This window comes from Calidris pugnax, unplaced genomic scaffold (assembly GCF_001431845.1).
Source record: "Calidris pugnax isolate Ruff unplaced genomic scaffold, ASM143184v1 scaffold14, whole genome shotgun sequence".
NCBI classification, from domain to species: Eukaryota; Metazoa; Chordata; class Aves; order Charadriiformes; family Scolopacidae; genus Calidris; species Calidris pugnax.
In genome coordinates, this window is record NW_015090793.1 from 3,570,144 (window position 1) to 3,589,775 (window position 19,632).

Sequence of the window (19,632 nt, forward strand, 5' to 3'; positions counted from 1 at the left end):
GCTGCATGGCTGCATTTTTCATAGGGTTTGTGGCTGTGCTGAGATACTTGCAGGAATCTTAGCAGTTTTACTTAAGCCAGAGAATGGTGGAATCATTGGTGCAGTTACAGTGCTCTGTTAGAACCTGTTTTCAGTCTGTAAAATCAGAACAGCTCTAATGGAAATGACAATTTTTTTGCAAGAGGCTGGACGAACAGGCAGTTTGCCCATTGAAGCAGTGCCTTTGCTGTATAAACATGGTTTACACGTAGCTTCTATATTTTTCCAGTAGAATTTACATAATTTCTAGAATTATTTATAGAATTTTTATAAAATTATAGGATGTGGGATTGGGCAATATCTCAAAAGTTTGTGATCTGTAGCTCTAATTCTGATGTTTCACAAATTTTGTACTCCAGTGAGGGATAATAAACAACCTCAGTAGCCTGTACCATTACCATTACAGAATCGCAGAATGTTTGAGGTTGGAAGGGACCCCTCTGGAGGTCATCTGGTCCAACCCCCCTGCCCAAGCAGGACTACCTACAGCCAGTCACCCAGGACCACGTTCAGATGTTTTTTGAGTATCACCAAGGATAGAGAGTCTACAGGGTCCCTGGGCAACCTGTGTCAGTGGTCGGTCACCCTCACAGTAAAAAGTGTTTCCTGATGTTCAGAGGGAACCTCCTGTGTTTCTGTCTGTGCCCATTGCCTCTGTGCCCTGCCTTTCAGGGCACCACTGAAAAGATCCTGTCTCTGTCTTCTTTGCACCCTCCCTTCAAGTATCTATGTACATTGATATGATACCCCTGAGCCTTCTTCAGGCTGAACAGTCCCAGCTCTCTCAGCCCTTCCTTGTAGGAGAGGTGCTCCCATCCCTTCATCATCTTTGTGGCCCTTTGTTGGACTCACTAGTCCATGCCTGTCTCATACTGAGGAGTCCAGAACTGTACATAGTACTCCAAGTGCGGCCTCCCTGGTGCTGAGGAGAAAGAAAGAATTAGAGAATTATGCGGCTGTATCTTTTATGTCTTTAGCCTTTCCTTTTTTTGCCCTTCTTCCAGGTGTCTTTAAAGACAACTCTTCAATCTATAACAAGACTCTAGAGACATTTTGTTGTACTTCTCAGCTTTATCTTTTTTGGAGAAAAGACCAATTCTTTCAATCGTTCTTCACTAGTTACATTTCCTAAGCAGCTAATGGGGTCGTCCTTGCCCCCCTTCGAGTAAATTTTTTGTGAGTGTGTAAATATGTGTATAGCATTCGAAATTAGAAAACATATTCTTCCAGAGGCTCCACCAGTGCCAAGTTTATCAAAATAATTACCTCCATGTTTTCTGATTTTCAGTTCTGAATACAACCTAGAATTAGTCTTTATTCTTGCAGCAACATTGCATTCTTGCTTTAATTCCCCAGAACTCCCCAAGCCTTTTCTTCAATATTTGAAAGTAATTCTCCCTTTTGGTTTTGCACCTTTTTGCAATTGATTTTGGTGTATTTCATCATGTTGATTTCTGACCATTGCTTCCATTAGTCAGTGCCTGCCCCCTTCCTCCTGTGTTATCTGCAAAATTTTGTGGGTGTTTGTCATTTGATCACATGTGTTAATGAAAGCATTGACTGTGGACACATCATATATTTGCAATAAATATCTCAAAATATTTCCCTGTTTGATAACTACTTTTTGAAAATAGATTCTCCTAATTGAATATGTACTCCCATTCCTCGTTACAATGATTTTATCTTCATTACTGTTTTATTTTTTACTTTGAGACAATGTCAGCTAGAACTGTATAACAGTGTTATCAAAGGTCAAAATATGCTACGTTTTCTCCTTTCCTTTATCCACTAAGTTACCCTCGAAAAGAAGGAAATTACATTAGTTTGACATGACTTGGCTTTGACAAATCCATGGTGGCTGTTTGTTATCATTTTAATTATCTCCAAGGTGCTTTTAAGTGCATAGCTTAATAATTTGTTCGGTATCTTTGTGGATATCAAAATGAAATCTGTAGCTTCCTCTGCTCTCTTTGGTTGGTTTATATATATATATATATATGGTTATATATACACATACATATATATACGTGTGTGTGTATATATATATCTGTATAGGCGAAATATTTCCCTTTCTATAGTCACTTGGAATCGTCCTCATTCTCTGTGAGGTCTCAAAGATGATTATTAATAGTTCAGAGATTTTGTTTTATACTTTCAGGAGAATTTCATTATTCTGTTCTGCATAGAACTCAAACAACCACCTCTTTTCTTCTCCTTTCCTGACTAATCTGCCTGAGATATCTAACATGAATGAAGAAAATTTCATTTGTTCCATAGAACATAATTTTCTTGAGGAAGAAGTGAAGCTTTGACAGGACTTGGCTCCTTGCACTTGAACATATTTGTTGATAAATGAGTTAATAAATGTAACCAATTTTAAAGTTTTGTGGTGTCTAAAGAAGCATTCACTGAGGTAGGGAGCTGCACAAGCACAGTGAAGTCTGCCTTATGTTAGTACCTTGTATGCAGAAAAAAAAAGATTTAAAAAAAAAAAAAAAGATACAGGTATTTAGCATGGGAAAGACACTTTATGCCTGTCAGCAAAGCCAGTCATATTGAAGCAGGCATTGTGGAAAAAACATGAGACCACCTAAGTAGTCACTTTATTGCGTATGTAACTACAAGGGAATAAGATTATACAGTGACAGCAGCTCTCGCGATCCAGCTGAACCAGAAAAAGGAACCAAACCTGTAGGTCTCAATGCAAGACAGTCTTCCTGCTGTGAGAAGTGGGACCACACACCTATGTGCACATACAGCCAGTAGACCACGCCGCATTTTTTAGTTCTTGTGTATTGTTTCTACTTCTGAGCCGTGGGTAGATTGAAAAGGAAAGAAAATTAGATGATCCAAGTCCCTTAATCTCAGAGCCTTACTAAGAAAAGGGTGAGACATACAAACTAAATGCATGTGTTTCTGTTTAATTAAGTGCACTTCCCATGGTGAAGTTTCCTGTGAGCATAGATTGTTTGGTTGTTATAATGTGGGCACTATGGGCAATAACCTATAGATACCTGCATCTCTGGGCTATTACTGAGAAGCAAATACACCAGAAAGGAAAGGGGGAAATTGCTGCACATCTTTAGTCTGCAACTGCTTTTTGGCCTCTGTGGTAGACTTCAGAGCTCTGCATCCTTCTACCAGGCTTAGTGTGACGATGTTGCTGCAGAGAATCCACCATTTCCTCACTTCTGGTCTACCCTAGTTCCACTTTGAACCTGGCATTCAGGACAAGAGAAATGACTGTGCACAGCAGAATGCTTTTAACAAAACTGTACCGTTCCTGCTGTGTCTGGATTTGGACAAAACTGAGGGGAAAACAAAAGGAATGAATTAGTTTGAAGAATGCTACTAAAGCTTGGAATATGAACTGTGTGCAGTATGAACTGCACAGAAATTTTTGGCTTCAGAATCAACCTTAAATTCTTTGGCAAGTAAGCCACATAAGCCTGATACAAACCACAAATACATTTGACTTTTACCCAAATAGAGTCTTTATCCTTTCTAATTTGTTGCTGGATGTCATACTTACCCGTTTTGTTTTGGAAATAAATATTCTGACTTTGAAAATGTTGGCTGCTTTGAAAGAGCAGCTTGGTTCCTAAAGCAATGAGATTTCTTTTTCTTTTTTTTTTCCAAAAAGAAATTTCCAGTTTGTGCCTGTTCTTTGTTATGTATTGGACTGTCTGAAATGAAGAGGAGACTGAGAGTTCTTCAGCACAATGTGTAAATTCAGTGTATTCCTTAGAAATGAATACAATTTCATGATACTGCTGTGAGTTTGAACAATACCAAATTGCCATCTGAAATCTGTTGAAGTAAAGAAAAAAACCCACACAAGCAGCTGGAGAATTTGTGCCATAATCATAAGGAATGAATGACAGAGCTGGAAAATGTACCCAGTGATCCTGGGTTCTGCTCCCTATCAAAAAATGTTTAATATAACAAGATAACAGGCAAATACGTTAGGTTTCAAATTGGAATAGGTAGTATAATTCTATTTAAATTTTTGGATAGTATGCTGGGGAAAAAAATCTCTAATATATAAGCTATATTATTTCATTGTAGAATTTCATAGCCGATTTGCAAGTATTTTCTAACTGGACACATTATGTATGAAGAGGAATAAAAGTGGAAGAAAAATTAACCGGGGACCTTTTAGTAGGGAACCATGACTGTTGCAGATGGAGTGATGCACTTCACTCATAAGAGAGAAGCAGCAATATATTTCTTGATATAAAACAGTGATTTAACAAAGTTTAATAGTAAATGCAACAGTGATTTAACAAGATTCAATGGCAACATGCACTTGGTTATTTACTGCATAGAGGACAGTGTCAAGCGGAACTATCACGGAGACCCTCCCATTGGGTCCTGAGGTTCAGAAAGGACTCCTTTTGCTTTCTAAACTCCTTGTCAGAGAGGAGTCTAGGTGCAGCTGGATCCAGTTGTAGTCCCAGACTTGCTCAATGGTTTATGTCTAAAGGATTATATATATGCAATCAATCCTTTATATCACTTATCTAAGATCTCAAAGTTTAGCATGCTATTATTCACTTACTGTGAATCTGTTGTGGCAAGAAGTCTCTCAGCCTTGAGGACTAACCTTGAGAGGTGCCTCTACTCAAGGGGGGATCCTGATGTGCAGCTTGCTGCCATTCAGGAGAGATCAAAGCACTCCTGGGCTGTTCACTATTTATGGGGTAGGATGATCGACTCATAGCCATATTTGCATACCAACTGTAGATGTTAGTTTCTTCAAAATTAGCCTTGGCTCGCACATTGCCCATGCTGCAGCTAAGTGGGGACATTGCCATATTGTGTTATGATATGTCTCCCCTGAAGCCACTTCAACCAGATGCATCCATTGTGACCGCCGCTGGTGGTTATTGCTTGAGGAGGGTTAGGCTCCAGGTCAAGGGGTTTCGGGGGAGCAGGCCGTGACTATGACCATGGAAAGAAAAAGATAAAATTGAAAATTTCAATCTCAGATGTATGGTTTCTTTCAATAAGATTTTATTTTTCATCTTTTCACTCAGAGTCTTTGGACATATTAGCTACCGTTCAGACTGGGAACTGGTGAAGGTAGACTTCAGACCATCCTTCCCCAGGGAGTGCTCGGATGATGACTATGAATCTTGGGAGCTCACAAATCTACAGGTATTCATGGTCTAATGTTAATTTTTCCGTAGCTTTCAGATTCAGGTAGAATGTACTAGAAAAAGGTTTTCAATTAGAATTTGCATGCTACATCCCGCACTTTGTTCTCCTTATGTTGTTGTTTGCTGATTTTACAATATTTTAAAATGGAGGAGGATTTTTTGTTCTCTTTGGTTGGGCAATCTGTGCCCTGGGAAAGGCGGAAGTGTATCTGGTGGTCTGCCATAATAATAGGTGGTCCTGCTGGATTGTGAAATATATACCATAAACTAAAGTGTGCAATACTGATTGAAGAAATTTCAACATGCAGTCATACATTCTGCTAACTTCCTGACCACATACTGTACTTATATATAAATTGCCTTAAGTAAAGCCCATTCCAGAAGTAATTTAGGATCTCAGTGGACCGATCAAGTAATGAGGTCCAGTTGTTTTGGGCAATACCATTTCTGCAGTAATGCATTAAGGCTGTGCTAATCCTGATTCTCTGGCCAAATCCAATTTTGGGAAGGTACATTCTCTATCCAGTCTATTGATTAAAGAGACCACATTAAATGGAATATGTCATATTTATTCATAATAATTCTGATTATTATGTTTGTGCTTCTTCCAGAACATTTGTTCTGTTGCTCTCTGCAGGGCTGGGGTTTTTTTTTGCATACAGCTCTGCATTATTCCAGCTTTTCAGCTCTCATTTGCTAGTTCTCATGCCTAATTTTATACTTCATGTTTGGGAATGCTGCGTGTTTACTAAGAATGTTATGCAAATCTGAGCCTAAAGAGTAACAGTATTTTGGGATATTGGCATTGAAAAGTCTTTCAGGAATTAGAAACTACTAAAATGACTTTGACAGAGTACTTGCAGCTGCCCAGTTAGCAGTTGAGTGTGTTCAGATAGTCTTAATTCTACCTGTGTCCACGTGGTTTGTGCTTCTTGTTGACTGCCAACATGAGACAAAGTGATTTAGATAGAACTTCAGCCGTCTGCATCCACACTGAAGTTTTAAATGGCCAATTGTAGGGTTTTGCCTAGATTGTGTGCACATGAAACATGGGTTAAATTGCACTTGAAATTTTCATGTATATCTTTGGATTTGTGCCCTGAAATACAGTGTATATTACAACTCTGTAGTGGCCCATTAGTTGATGGCAGTGGCTGAGACCTTTGAATACCTTTACATTTTAGTATGAAAGAGTTGACACAAGTTTATAGTTTTGGCAGCAAGACAAGCCTTTCTCATGGCAACATAAGGTCACGTCTGCGTAGTGTAGGTTACAGTGTGCAATAAGCAACAAGTGTGCTTTGATGTTCAGGGTGATCGTTGCATCATGGGCCAGCAGAGGAGCTTTCGGAAGAGGAAGATTTCATCGTGGTGCATTAAAGGGAGAAGTTTTACATCAGCCCTCACATCCAAAGTTTGTGAATGTGTGAACTCCGATTTCTTATGGTGAGTCTGTCTATGGACCTGTTGATTTATTGTTAGTAAATAGTTACTTAGAGTTTGAGCTGGGTTTATTTTACTCCTTTTGCCCTTGTCTCCATGTAGCTGTGTATAAGCAAATAGGTAACGTGTAATTTGAGTAACACAGAATCACACAGGATGAATCACAGAATGATATGAGGTTGGAAGGGACCTCTGGAGATCACCTAGTCCACCCCCCCTGCCAAAGAAGGTCCACCTAGAGCAGGTTGCACAGGAACATGTCCAGATGGGTTTGAATGTCTCCAGAGACGGAGCATCCACCGCCTCCCTGGGCAGCCTGTTCCAGTGCTTTGCCACCCTCAAAGTGAAGAAGCTCCTCCTCGTGTTTAAATGGAAGTTCTTATGTTCAGGTTTGTGCCCATTTCCTCTTGTCCTGTCACTGGGGACCACCGAAAAAAGGCTGGCCCCATCCTCCTGACACCCACCCTTTAAGTATTTATAGGCGTTGATCAGATCTCTCCTCAGTTTTCTCTTCTCCAGGCTAAAAAGACCCAAGTCCCTCAGTGTTTCCTCATAAGAGAGATGTTCTAGGTCCTTAATTATCTTTGTAGCCCTCTGCTGTACCCTCTCCATCAGTTCCCTGTCCTTCTTGAACTGGGGAGCCCAGAACTGGACACAGTACTCCATGTTCCTTTTGCATTTGCTGTTTTTTAAAAACATTGCTGATATTTAAGTGTTTGTTTCACCTGTCTGAACAAATCCTGATATTTTTCTCTATTGGTCAAGGCTTGAAAAATGACCATTGGATTGATTTATTAGGCAAGTAAACCCTTTTTATTTGCAAATGAAGCAAAAAAATAGAAGAAATGTGTTGGTCTGAGTGCAAAGGAACCCTTTTCAAAATCTAAGCTAGCACAAAAGTACCAATTTTGCAGAACTGACAAAGTAATTACAACCAGCTTTTCACCCAGGTGTACACAACTCCTGTTGTAATTAGACTTGGAACAGAACTGGCTTCATCAACTTGTATGTTCAGCTGGTAGAATAATATTTAAAAAAATCTTTTTACTCTTAAAAAAATAGTCTCATCCGCCCCAAATTAGAGTGCTGGATTAAGTGGGGATAGTAACACCCTTGCTGTTGATGTTTTTCAGTGATTATGGGTTTGAGCGCTCTGCACCTCTGAAGTCGGAGTCTAGCAAATGCTTTGCTGACTTTTGGTTTAACCCAGAAGCACCTCCTGAAGACTGTGTGCTGGGGCAGGCGTACACCAGCAGCACTGGGTAAGCTGATTTTGTGTTCAACTGGTTCAGAGAGGTTTCCAGAGCAGAGGAGAACAGTCCACTCAAGGGCCAGAAAAGTGGTTTTAAGGAAATGTAAAACGACAAACTGTAAAAAAAAAAAGGGAAATACAAAGTCCTGACTCAGAGCATGTGTAAAAGCTTCCTACAGACTAATGAAAGAGGAATGTGACTTTACATGTTCAGTTTTGAACTGTTACAGCAGTTCAAAAACTAACCCATTTGAGAAGAGGGGGAGCTGTTTTGTTCCCAATATTTTTATTTTTTATTTTGTAGCTACATTTTGGAACCATTGCTACACTTCTGATAGGAATTTCCATCCAAAAGATTATTTTTTTTATTTTTTTTTTTTGCTCATTGCTTGAGTTCAGACCAATTTTCAATTTGAATCCAATTAATCACTCTGAGGAGCCAGTAACATCTCACAGAACTTCCCAGTCTCTCACTTCTCAGGAGTTCTGTGGAGAATAGATTCTTTTCCTGACCATATGGGACACTCAGAATCAAAGGAAACCTTTAGTAACTGTAAACAATACCACATAGAATATACACTACAATGTAGTCTGACGTCTGTGCTGAGAATAACTTGCAGCTGGCATCTATTCTGGCTTATCATAACATCATCTCTGTCGGTTGTGGAGATGAGAACCAAATGATGAAATGTCAAATCTGGCAATAGAATCACGGTCTCTTTGTATATTTGCCTTACCAAGGAAAATGATGCCTTTTGGGTTGCGGCTGACAGCTGTAATATACAGAATAGGAATTCAAAAGAGCGAAATCTGACTCCAATTTTAAAGGATGTTTAAAAATAACATACCTGAGTGAAACTGGTCTGTAAATAATTACTGTACACATCCAAGTATTTCATTATTAGTTCTGTAAAAGTGTTAGGCTTTTCACTCCTTTATACTGTTATGTTAAATAAATGCTTTAAGTGTTTTAAGAAACGCATGGATTTGAAAGCCGCAGATAAGCAATTCGTTCTGGGTTAATACAAAAGCTGCTTGATCTAATTTCTTCCCGATCTTTGGGGTTTGAACCAAGACCTCTAGAGCATTGAAAACTATTGAACTCTAGGAAAGGGTATGGTATAGAGGACAGCAGACCATCTAGCTCCTGGAGAGCTGGTTAGACGTGGTTTTAAATTTGAAACGGCAAACTTCCAGTGCATTCAAGTGAAATCCTCATCTGCTTCAAACCCTCTTTCTTCAACAGGTTTTATTCTGTAAAGACAATGTCTGTCATCAAGCTATTTGCATCATGAATTGGTTTTGATCATCTGCAATCTTGTCTGTTCGTGAAGGAATATTCATTAGTTACTGTCACACTCTCATTCAGTGCCTCTGATGGCATCCTCCTCCTCACCTTCAGTTCATTGTGCTCTCTGCTTTCTGGTTTTGCAGGTACAGGAAAGTTGTTTCTAATGTGTGTGAAGGTGGTGTAGACCTGCAGCAAAACTTAGCACAGCATATGTGTCCATTGATTGCTCCCAAGGGACTTCAGATCAGCATCGGAGAAGAAAGCCTGGCTGTTAAGCCTGGGGAAGATGTCACCTTCATCGTCAGACAAGAGCAGGTAGTAATGAACATTGGCTTTATGAAAGTTTCCTCACTATTGTTATGATTCCTTTCTCTCTTACCTGCTTTGCTGATGAATGAGATTAAGTTATGCTTAAGACAAAGACAAATGGCTCTCTAAATATTGAAACTTCTGTTTTCAAGTGAATCAGACAATCCACTAAGCTCAGTGAACCTCCAAGTTCTGTCCACAGAATGGGCTTTGTCTCCTCAGCAGCATGGTCAGTCATGATTCCTAAAAGACATTGGTTTCTTTGAAAAAGAAAGGAACTAAATTACCAAAGTCTACTTGGATGGAAAATTTCAACTGCTGTGTCAGATTTGGTAATTGGATGGAATTGGATGGAAAATTTCAACTGCTGTGTCAGAGAAGAATAGATATGCAGAGAATGTTTAATATTTTGATTTAAGTGGTTCTGAGAATCTACTTTTCAGAAAGGAATCGGACAAAACTTTGCAGAAATCAGTGAATAGCACAACATAAGAACATTTATTATATAATAGTATGTTGCCAAAGATATGGGTTTTTTTCTCTGTTTATCGATAGAGACAATCTTCTAGGGCCCTGACCAACATAAGTGAGTAACTTTTGGATTATTTTTTACTGTGGGTAACTTGCTTAATGTTTGCTTTTTAGAATTAGGCTCTAACTGTTGCACTCAGGTTACCAGAGTATTGTACTTCCTGGCTAACCCCACTGATTTGCAAGAACTTGAAGAAAGTTCACACATTTTGGCAAACCTTTGCGGGATAAATCAGGCCCTTGGGACTTAATTCTGTAATGGGATCAAGAAGGTTACATGCAGAACACTGCGCTACTTAGTGCTTCATAGGCTCTGCATCCCAGTTGTGTGGCAAGTTATGCTGCCTTCTTTATTTATAATTTGTTTGGAAATGTTTATTGTAACAATAGAGCATGGGGTTGCCATTTGGGCTCTAATGTTTTTGATTGGCAGTTTGACTTTTTTTCCTACTATATAGATTCTGAAGCTTTCATGAATCTCTGTGGCAATGTGTAAAGACATTTAAAACTATTCAAAAATCTTCAGAAGTCAGGGATCTTGAAGGGAATCCCGTGCTGTGTTTTCTGATGAAGTCTTTGCTCAGTACATCTAACTGGAAGGCAGATTTAGAAGAAATGTAACGGTTTGCTGCCCCCTATGGCTAAGAATAATATTTATTCTCAAGTGTCCCGAGTGTTGCTTAGGATGTAAGCTATACAACAGTCTAATGAGAATTCATAACAATTGCTGAGTTTACAAAACAACTCTACTAGGATAAAACAAAACATACCACTTTCTCTGCTGAACAAAATTAATTTCCCAGTTTATGTGAACGCATGTTACTAGGTACAGGAATGCCAGACATCAGGGAGTAAAGAAAGCTGGCTTCGGGTGTGTTTGGGCAGTTTGCAAGTAACCTTAGAAATATTAATAATTTATAATTGTAATTTTTTTCCAGATTCTGTTGGCTGAATGTATGAATAAATAATGTCATGACAATCCTCTATTTTGCATGGAAGTGGAAGCCCCAATTCCTTTTAAATTTAGCCGCCTTTTTTAATATGTGACTCTTTTGTTGTCTGTCCAGTGCTCTCTTTTCTGGTCAGGGAAACAGAAGTGCCTTGGGGTTTTGAAGACGGCACTCTCATCTGTACTCTAGGGAAACTATTAGAATAAAACATTAAGAGAAGCTTGCATCTACTGACTTTCAACACTGGTTTCTGTCTCACCTTGAAAAAAAAAAATCATGTATACTTGTTAGCATAAGAAAGAGTGAACAAGAACTGTTTGCAAGCTAATGTCGTCTGAAGAGATTCCACTTACTGGCACATTGCTGGCAAGAAGACATCTCTTTTGCTTTAAACTTTAATAACGTATTATCTCCTCTGCTAAATTCTACCCATCTGTTGTCAAAAGAAAGATGTTATTTGGAAAAAAATATTCACAGTAAAGAAGCTTTCAAGGTCCTTTATGTGTGTTGAAGTATGGTGTTTAGGTATTTGATAACCCTACAGGTTCCTTATTATGGGTATTCTTTTACATTATAAGCAAGGCTCTTTCATCTGATAAAACATGGAAGAAAATCAACCGAACTGCAAAAGTATAAAAGAAGGAAATAATAGTATATTTTCCTTCCCTTTGTAATGCCAGGGTATGTAAATTCTAGGCTTTGTTGCCTCTTTTGATTTTATATTTGTGCTGCCTTTTGGGATTAGATTTTGATATAAACATATTTCAGAGAGTGGCTTATGGGGAAGTGAAGTGATTTTTGAATAGTTCGATGGCTGTCAGTCCTTCTCTGCTCTGATGGCCATTCAGGTCACCTGACTAGCATGGGGATGTATACACTCCTTTCCTAGAGACAATGAAGATTTTTAAACCAACACAATTTTTTCACAGTAAGGAGGATTTTCTACCAACCATGGCCCTGCAACACGTTTTAATTGCATGATTGTGATGGATGTGTACCGTGGCAAGCGAGCAGGAACATATTGCTGAAGACCAAGGAAGCAGGGCAGCTCACTAAGGCAGTGCTGACAGTAGCATTGAAAAGGTGTTGCTGCTCACAGCAAAAATGAAGTTTCCTTTGACTCCATCTGCATCACCAGTCGACGTAGCACGGGCCTGACTTCTCTCCTGAGCAGCCACACGGTGACAAAATGAGTGATGGGCATATGTTTGTCCTCTCACAGTAGTATCACTCTTGTAGTCTTTTAGGCCTGAGTTCAGGAAGACAGTGTCATTTAAAGGAGCACTTAGCAGAAGTGCAATGAATTATAAATTCTGTGAGATGTTTGACATGACAGAATTATTTGGCTGGACTTTTAAACCCTTTTCCAAACTCAGCTCAATGATCAGCTTCATTACTCATGCATCTAATTTTGCAGTAGAGCACATTAGTTCTAAACATGCTGGTAGCTCTGTATAATGCAGTACAACTCTGTGAGAAGATCCAAGCTTGGACATTGAAGCCATATGGTTGACACACAGAGGGTGTGGTTAGAAGGTGCTGTGAGGAAGATCTAAACCAATTAATTTTACTTTATAATTGTGTAGGCTAGAAGTTCACTGGATGAGTGGTCGTTTGCTAAAATAACAATATTCAGTTCTTTGCAATCATATGAAAATCACTCCAGAACTTGGGGCTGCCCTGCACTGTTGTGTTAGTTAATGACCAGCTGCATTAAGACAAGAGCGATGGTTTTTGTGTCATACAACTTGGTTAGTTGTCTGGGGTGTCTTATTTTAAGGTAGAATCTTACTGTGGAAATTTAGTAGTATCTCTGTTAATGCACACAACATCTGTTGCACTAAAATCTTTGCCATGAATGTAGTGGTTTCACTGCAACTATTGCAATTGAGTCAAAATATCTGGCTGGGGCTGGAAATGCTGTTGTGATTCAGGAAATGGTTATAAGCATGTGTCCTGTCTATTTTGGTTTTGCCATTTAAAATATTTTTTATATATTTTCCTTTTAGGGTGATATATTGAATACGAAATACCAGGTGGATCTTGGAGATGGCTTTAAGGCGATCTATGTGAACCTTACGATGACCGGAGAACCCATCCGTCACCGCTATGAGAATCCTGGGATTTACCGCGTCTCGGTGAAGGCTGAGAATGTGGCTGGGCATGATGAGGCTGTGGTGTTCGTCCAAGTGAACTGTAAATCAGCTCTTTGGTTTTCTTACTTCTGCTACTGCGTAGAAGCCTTGTGACAACCATGAAGTAGTAAAGGAAATCGCTAGTCACAATTAGGGAAAATACGTATTTTTTTTTAATAGCCTGATGCAGTCTTGCAGTGCTGTGTGTTGTTAATGCCGAGGTTCGTAAACCAAATCTATTAGGAGTTCAGAGTTAGGTTTGTTTGGATTTAGGAGAAGGATGGTGTATTAATCTTTTAAACAGCCTCAGTTCAAATCTCAGGTTTGATCCATCTTCCTGAGTCAAGACCCATTGGCAGTCTTAACAGCTAAAATTTAACACTTCAAGTTATATCTTTTTAGGAGCTTCCAGGTGCTGTGTGAAGCAAGTGAACAGATGTGTTGAGAAACATATGAGCTCTTGTATGGTTTTTAAAAAAGAGTCAAAACCTCAGTGTTCCTAAAAGTCAGGCTACTTTTTAAGCACTAGAATCTAGATTTTAGGTAGTTAATTCTCACAAAGTTTTAAAGTGGTGCTTGGATATAACTTCACGTTGGCAGCCAGTATTACTTGACTTAGACTTCTCTAATTAAGACCTAAAAAGCCCATCAAATAGTTTTAAAAGAATAGCACGGCACAGGAAATATCATGCACCATCGCAAGCTTAAGGTACCTTAGTCATCTCATAATTGTAATGAAGAAGGAAACTCATAACTGGAATTGAATTCTTCTCTTCCTTCGAGATTCAAGATAGCTTTCCTTGTTTTCAGATATGTCAAAAATTCAGAAACAAGGAACATCAAAAGAAAAGATACTCATCTTGTATTCTCCGGGTGTCTGTTTCTCTCTGTTGTGAGCGATGTGTCTTCCATCCAAATCCCAAAGCAGTGGAAATTGCTGGAGCCACAAACAAGGCTGTGTGCAGATCCGTGTGCTTTATGTCAGCCTGTCTGGTGACTACTGATATTTATGTATTTTGCTAGTCAGAGTCCATGAGTCCAGGGTTTCCAGTTCTGTTTTGATTAGCAGATGGAGCCCAACCCATTAGTGCTAATGACTAATCTCCTATTAAAATCAAATGGAAAGTATCAGAATCAAATTCTCCACCTCAGTTTCATTATCTTTTTTGTGTTTTTTTCTTAAATCATTTGGCAACTCCAGAGAGCTCAGATAATTTAGGGCCTCACTGTTACTTTTTGGAGCTTCTCGGTGCTGGGAAGTAGATTTAAGCACAGGAACAGTAGATCTGTAGAAGCAACGAACAGCAAAAAGCTCTGTGTAACACCATTCTCTCCGGGGAGAACAACTTCTTATTGTTCAGAGAATGACAAGCAGTAGCAACCCCCGACAGAAAGTGGAACAACTGGTTTCTCAAAACGTGCTTCTGATGTGACCTACATCAGGATAAACCATAAAAATTAAAGATGTCAATTGTGTTTTATGCAGTGGATTTACAAATTGCAGAAGCCAGAGATGTTTTTTCCCAAGTTAAATGACTGGTGTGTTAAGAGAACTTTCCTGCTGAGGTGCAGTGGCAGCAGAGCACTGAAGCAGACATGGTCCATTCCTGAGCTTGCTGGTGGATGCTGTTCATGGTGAACGAAAGACTCACAAAAGCATGTTACCCAGCCCGCTTGAATAAGTGCTTTCTGTGTGATTTAGTCTGTTTAATTTTTTAAATAAATTACAAGATTTGAGGAAATTAGCTGGCACTAATTAAACTGCTATTTCTATGCTCTAGAGAAACACTAATAGCCATTCAGGGACATTTTTCACTGTGGAATATGATGAGAACAGAAATGTCCATAGAGTCCTGCTTTTACCCTGTCTACAGCTGATGTATTCCTAGAGAATTTTTTCAGGGACAAATGGTAAAGGGAATATTTTTCACTTCTGCCAAGTTCTGTTGCCTGGGAAGCTCTGTAATGTAGGACAATTATATGAACTTGAGCCTCTCATCCAGACTATTCTTTCTGATCCAGATCACACAATCTGCAACTTGTTAATGAACTGTAAGAGAAATTGGAGCAAGTCTGATAGTATAAACATGAGTAGGTATTTCAGAATAAGAATAACTGAAGAACTAGGCATACATTTTCTTTTTCATGAAACCATCATGTCTATAGTGCGAATAATAAGGGAGCGTTAAAAACTGTGCTGAAATCGTAGCTTCATTGAACAGAAATCGTGTAAATCAACTTCATTCCTATTGTATACACTTAAGGGTGCTATGAAGCTTGTTCAAATGCATTATGGAACTGTGTGACTGAGACAAGTAGAATGACTCACAATAATTATTTTTAGCTCTTTACTGTATAGGAATTTAGAAATAACAGTCATCATTCAAGTTCCAAACAACTTCCTCCCTAAAAAATTTGGAAAAGAAAGTAACCTGCTTCAGGACCAAAACTGTATCTCAGAATGACTGGTTTTCACTGGGAGATTGTAAATTTATGGCAAAATCAACACAGTGACACAGATCCCTTCAGACTTTTTTAACTTGCTCCATCAGAAGGAAAATCTGTTTCTAGGAGGAACAGATTTGATGGCATTCCTACAATTGCTGAATTTTCATTAAGGAGCTAGCAACAGGAAGAGCATTTTAACTCCGTTTCAGTAAAGAAGCTATTGAAGAAACCATTTATTTTAACACTCAACATGTCTTGAATTCATGTAGGCAGTTAAAGAGTCATCAGAGAAAACACAGAGTGAAAATAGAGCCTTATATTTGGATGAAGCAGCACACAGACTGGTTGAAGTAAAGCGCAAAAGAAGGAGCGTGTGCTCTTAGACAATTGCAGTCAGTTTAATCAAAGTGAATTAGAAATGAATAGGCAATGAATCAGTTAATGAAAGAAAGTAAGAGAAAGACTTTGGACTGGTATTAATTGAATTTGAACTGAGATGAAAGCCCTTTGAATGAGTTAAAAGATTTTTAGAATGAAACAAAAATGGAGCAAAAATTCATTCTGTGTATTGAATGTATGTCAGACCATACAGTGCTTTGGTATCCTGGATGGATGGTACAGCTGAAGTTAAGAAATAATATATCACATTATACTATTATAAAGCTTTTACCCAACATCCTTCTCTCAATTTAAATTGGGGAGATATGGATTTGATGGGTGGACTGTTCAGTGGGTGAGGAATTGGTTGGGTGATTGCATCCAAAGAGTAGTGGTCAGTGGCTTAGTGTCCAGGTGGAGATTTGTAACCATCAGGAGTCTGTATTGGGACCAGTACTGCTCAATATCTTCATCACTGACACAGTGGGATTGAGTCCAACCTCAGCAAGTTTGCCGACAACTGAGTGGTGTAGTTGACACGCCTAAGGGACATGATGTCATCTAGAGGGACCAGGACAGCCTCGAGAAGTGAGCCCATGTGAACCTCATGAGGTTCAACAAGGCCAAGTACAGGGTCCTGCACCTGGGTCTGGCAACCCCTGATATCAGTACAGGATGAGGCTGAAGGGATTGAGAGCAGCCCTGCCAAGAAGGACTTGGGGATACTGGTGGATGAAAAACTGGACATAAACTGGCAATCCGCACTTGCAACCCAGAAAGGCAACTATATCCTGGGCTCCGTCAAAACAAGTATGGACAGCAGGTCAAGGGAGGTGATTCTGCCCCTTTATTCCACTCTGGTGAGATTCCACCTGGAGTTCTATATCCAGCTCTAGAGCCCTCAGCACAGGAAAGACATGGACCCTCCCAAGGGTCCAGAGGAGGGCCACTAAAATGATCAGAGGGATGGAACACCTCTCTGATGAGGACAGGCTGAGGGATTTGGGGTTGCTCAGCCTGCAGAAGAGAAGGCTCCAGGGAGACCTTATTGCAGCCCTTTCAGTACTTAAAGAATTTTTATAAGAAAGATGGGCACAGATTTTTTAGCAAGGCCTGTAGCGATAGGGCAAGGGGTAATGGTTTTAAACAGGCTTGTAGTGATAGGGCAAAGGGTAATGGTTTTAAACTGAAAGAGGGTAGATTTAGACTAGACATAAAGAAGAATTTTTTTTACGATGAGGTTGTTGAAACACTGGAACAGGTTGCCCAGGGAGGTGGTAGATGCCTCATCCCTGGAAACATTCAAGGTGAGGCTGGACAGGGCTCTGAGCAACCTGATCTAGTTGAAGATGTCCCTGCTCGTTGCAGGGGAGGCTGGATTAGATGGCCTTTAAAGGTCCCTTCTAGCCCAAACCATTCTATGATTCAGACATTCTGAATAAGCTCTACTCGGAAACCTCCAAAAGATTTTCTTTCAATAAAGTTATTGTACTATGAAGCAAAATGCAACATTAAGAAGCAGATCAAATCATTGTAATGATGCAATTTTTTTATACTACTATTAATGTTTACAGCCTTCACATTCTGAATAAGCTCTACTCGGAAACCTCCAAAAGATTTTCTTTCAATAAAGTTATTGTACTATGAAGCAAAATGCAACATTAAGAAGTAGATCAAATAATTGTAATGATGCGATTCTTTTATACTACTATTAATGTTTACAGCCTTCATAGGCAAAAGCTCAGAAAAAAACAAACTTATTCTAAAGGCGTATTTTGGAGTACAAAATTATCTATTTTGAGTTGCAAATAAATGCTCCCCTGATATACAGATCTATTTTAAAATATGCATTAATGAGATCTTATGTGGTGTGAGCCTAGCAGCTTATATTTTAAAATAAAAATGAGTAGTCAGCTACATTCTTTTTCAATTTTTTTGCTTTTTCTCTTAGCAGATTGAGATATTTGTTAGATTTTTATTAATTTAATATTTTATTACATTTTAAAAAAGGAAAAAAAAAAGCTGAGATGACTTTTCCACTTTTTAGATGGGATATTTGCTTATGGTTTCTGAAATTGGATATGAACCCAAAAAAAGTACAACAGAAAGGTGCATTTTGGTGATCCATCATGTTGCACTAGGATTTTTTGGTGTGATTGTTTTATTTTTTTAAGTTTGAGGGTTTTTGTTAAAATTATATCCTTCCAATGCTCATAGTATTCATCACAGATGTAAAGCAGGAGGGGGAGGGAAAAATAAATTCAGGACCTTGCGATGTGCAGAGGAGAGGCTTGTGGGGAAAGAGGCATTAATAAACTGATGGATTCTTGCTTACTGATATTTTGGGAACTTTTTTCAGCTCCACTGCAGGCTTTAAATTTAGAAGTGGTTCCAGTTGTTGGGAGAAACCAGGAGGTGAACCTGACAGCCATCATACTGCCTAAGAACCCTAATTTGACAGTCTTCTACTGGTGGATAGGAAACAATCTGCAGGTACATACTTGGTTTTGACTGAGATTATTTTCAACCATTTTTGACATCTTTAACAGAACTACTGCCATGTTTCATGACTTCTTTTAGACCATCTTTCATTCCAAATAGCCAGTTACATCTGGTGGCAAGGAGTATGTAACTTCCCTTGTTTTATCACACGCATTTAAGGTGTTAATTTCACTTTATTGCTTATGTGGAACTGGAAATTGCTCTTCTAGGATTGGTTTGAATTTTTAAACTATTTTCTTGGGGGAGGAGGAGGGGCGGAGAGGGAGATGGCAAAAATTTATTCTATTTCATTACCTGTGGGAAAGAAACTTGTGGAGGGGGGTACATGTAGGATCATAGCATTGATGAAGGATGGAACTTGGATTTATGCACTTCCATGTTGATAATGTGACTACTGTAAATTGAAGTGCTCTACAGAAATACATATTTTCATTGTATAGATAAATATTTTCTCGGTGTCTAAAATAAACTGGCATATCAACAATAACTGGGATATCTAAAAGGATATCAAAACAGTGAAAGCACTCAAACAATCTAGTGATATTTACTTGGGGATAGAAAATCTAGATAAACATATCCTAAAGCAATAAATATCCAAGTATTTCTATTGGGAATATTTCATATCTAGCTGGGTTAATTTCTTTTAATTTTTTCAATAACAGATAAGTAAAATATTTTCTTTATGAGGGAGACCAAGTATGACAGAGGAATGCTTCAGATAAGCACAATGAACTTTCTTCTTGTAAATGTGCTGTCTACCATAATCCCAGCCTGTATCTTGTCACTATTATTGACTTTGCTATTGCTAGAACAGGCACCGTGGATCGATTTAGTCTTGTGAAGGGTTTTGTAGCTCATACGAATGTGGTCAGGGAACAGAGTATTTCAGTTCTGCCTTGGAGGTTACGGTGGACTGGTGCACTTCTGTGGGTCATGCTCTAAATTGACAGAAGTAATCCTTTTGACCTTGACTATACCCCACATTGTTTTGAGGCGAATGGCTTGCTGTGTATGATCTTGTAGAGATTTGTGAGCCTGACTCAAAATCTGTTTGTTTCAGTGGGATCTGAATGAAAACCTAATACTCTACCAATTCCAAAATAAATGTTTACCCCATCTGGCAGCTATTCTGTTTATAAATGTGCCATTTAGGGAAAGAAATATTCTGTATTGAAAATAGTAATTGAGAAAT

At 38.8% G+C, this 19,632-nt stretch overlaps 1 protein-coding gene across 1 annotated transcript in view; it reads left to right on the plus strand.

Annotated features, from left to right (window-relative positions):
- The window catches only part of SORCS2 (sortilin-related VPS10 domain containing receptor 2), a 555,781-nt gene that overhangs the window by 477,179 nt on the left and 58,970 nt on the right, over positions 1-19,632 (plus strand). Inside the window, exons 16-21 of the mRNA XM_014966703.1 lie at positions 5,079-5,199; positions 6,514-6,647; positions 7,778-7,906; positions 9,331-9,502; positions 12,987-13,173; positions 18,298-18,431. Coding sequence (XP_014822189.1) covers positions 5,079-5,199; positions 6,514-6,647; positions 7,778-7,906; positions 9,331-9,502; positions 12,987-13,173; positions 18,298-18,431 — 877 coding nt within the window. The remainder of the gene's footprint in view (positions 1-5,078; positions 5,200-6,513; positions 6,648-7,777; positions 7,907-9,330; positions 9,503-12,986; positions 13,174-18,297; positions 18,432-19,632) is intronic.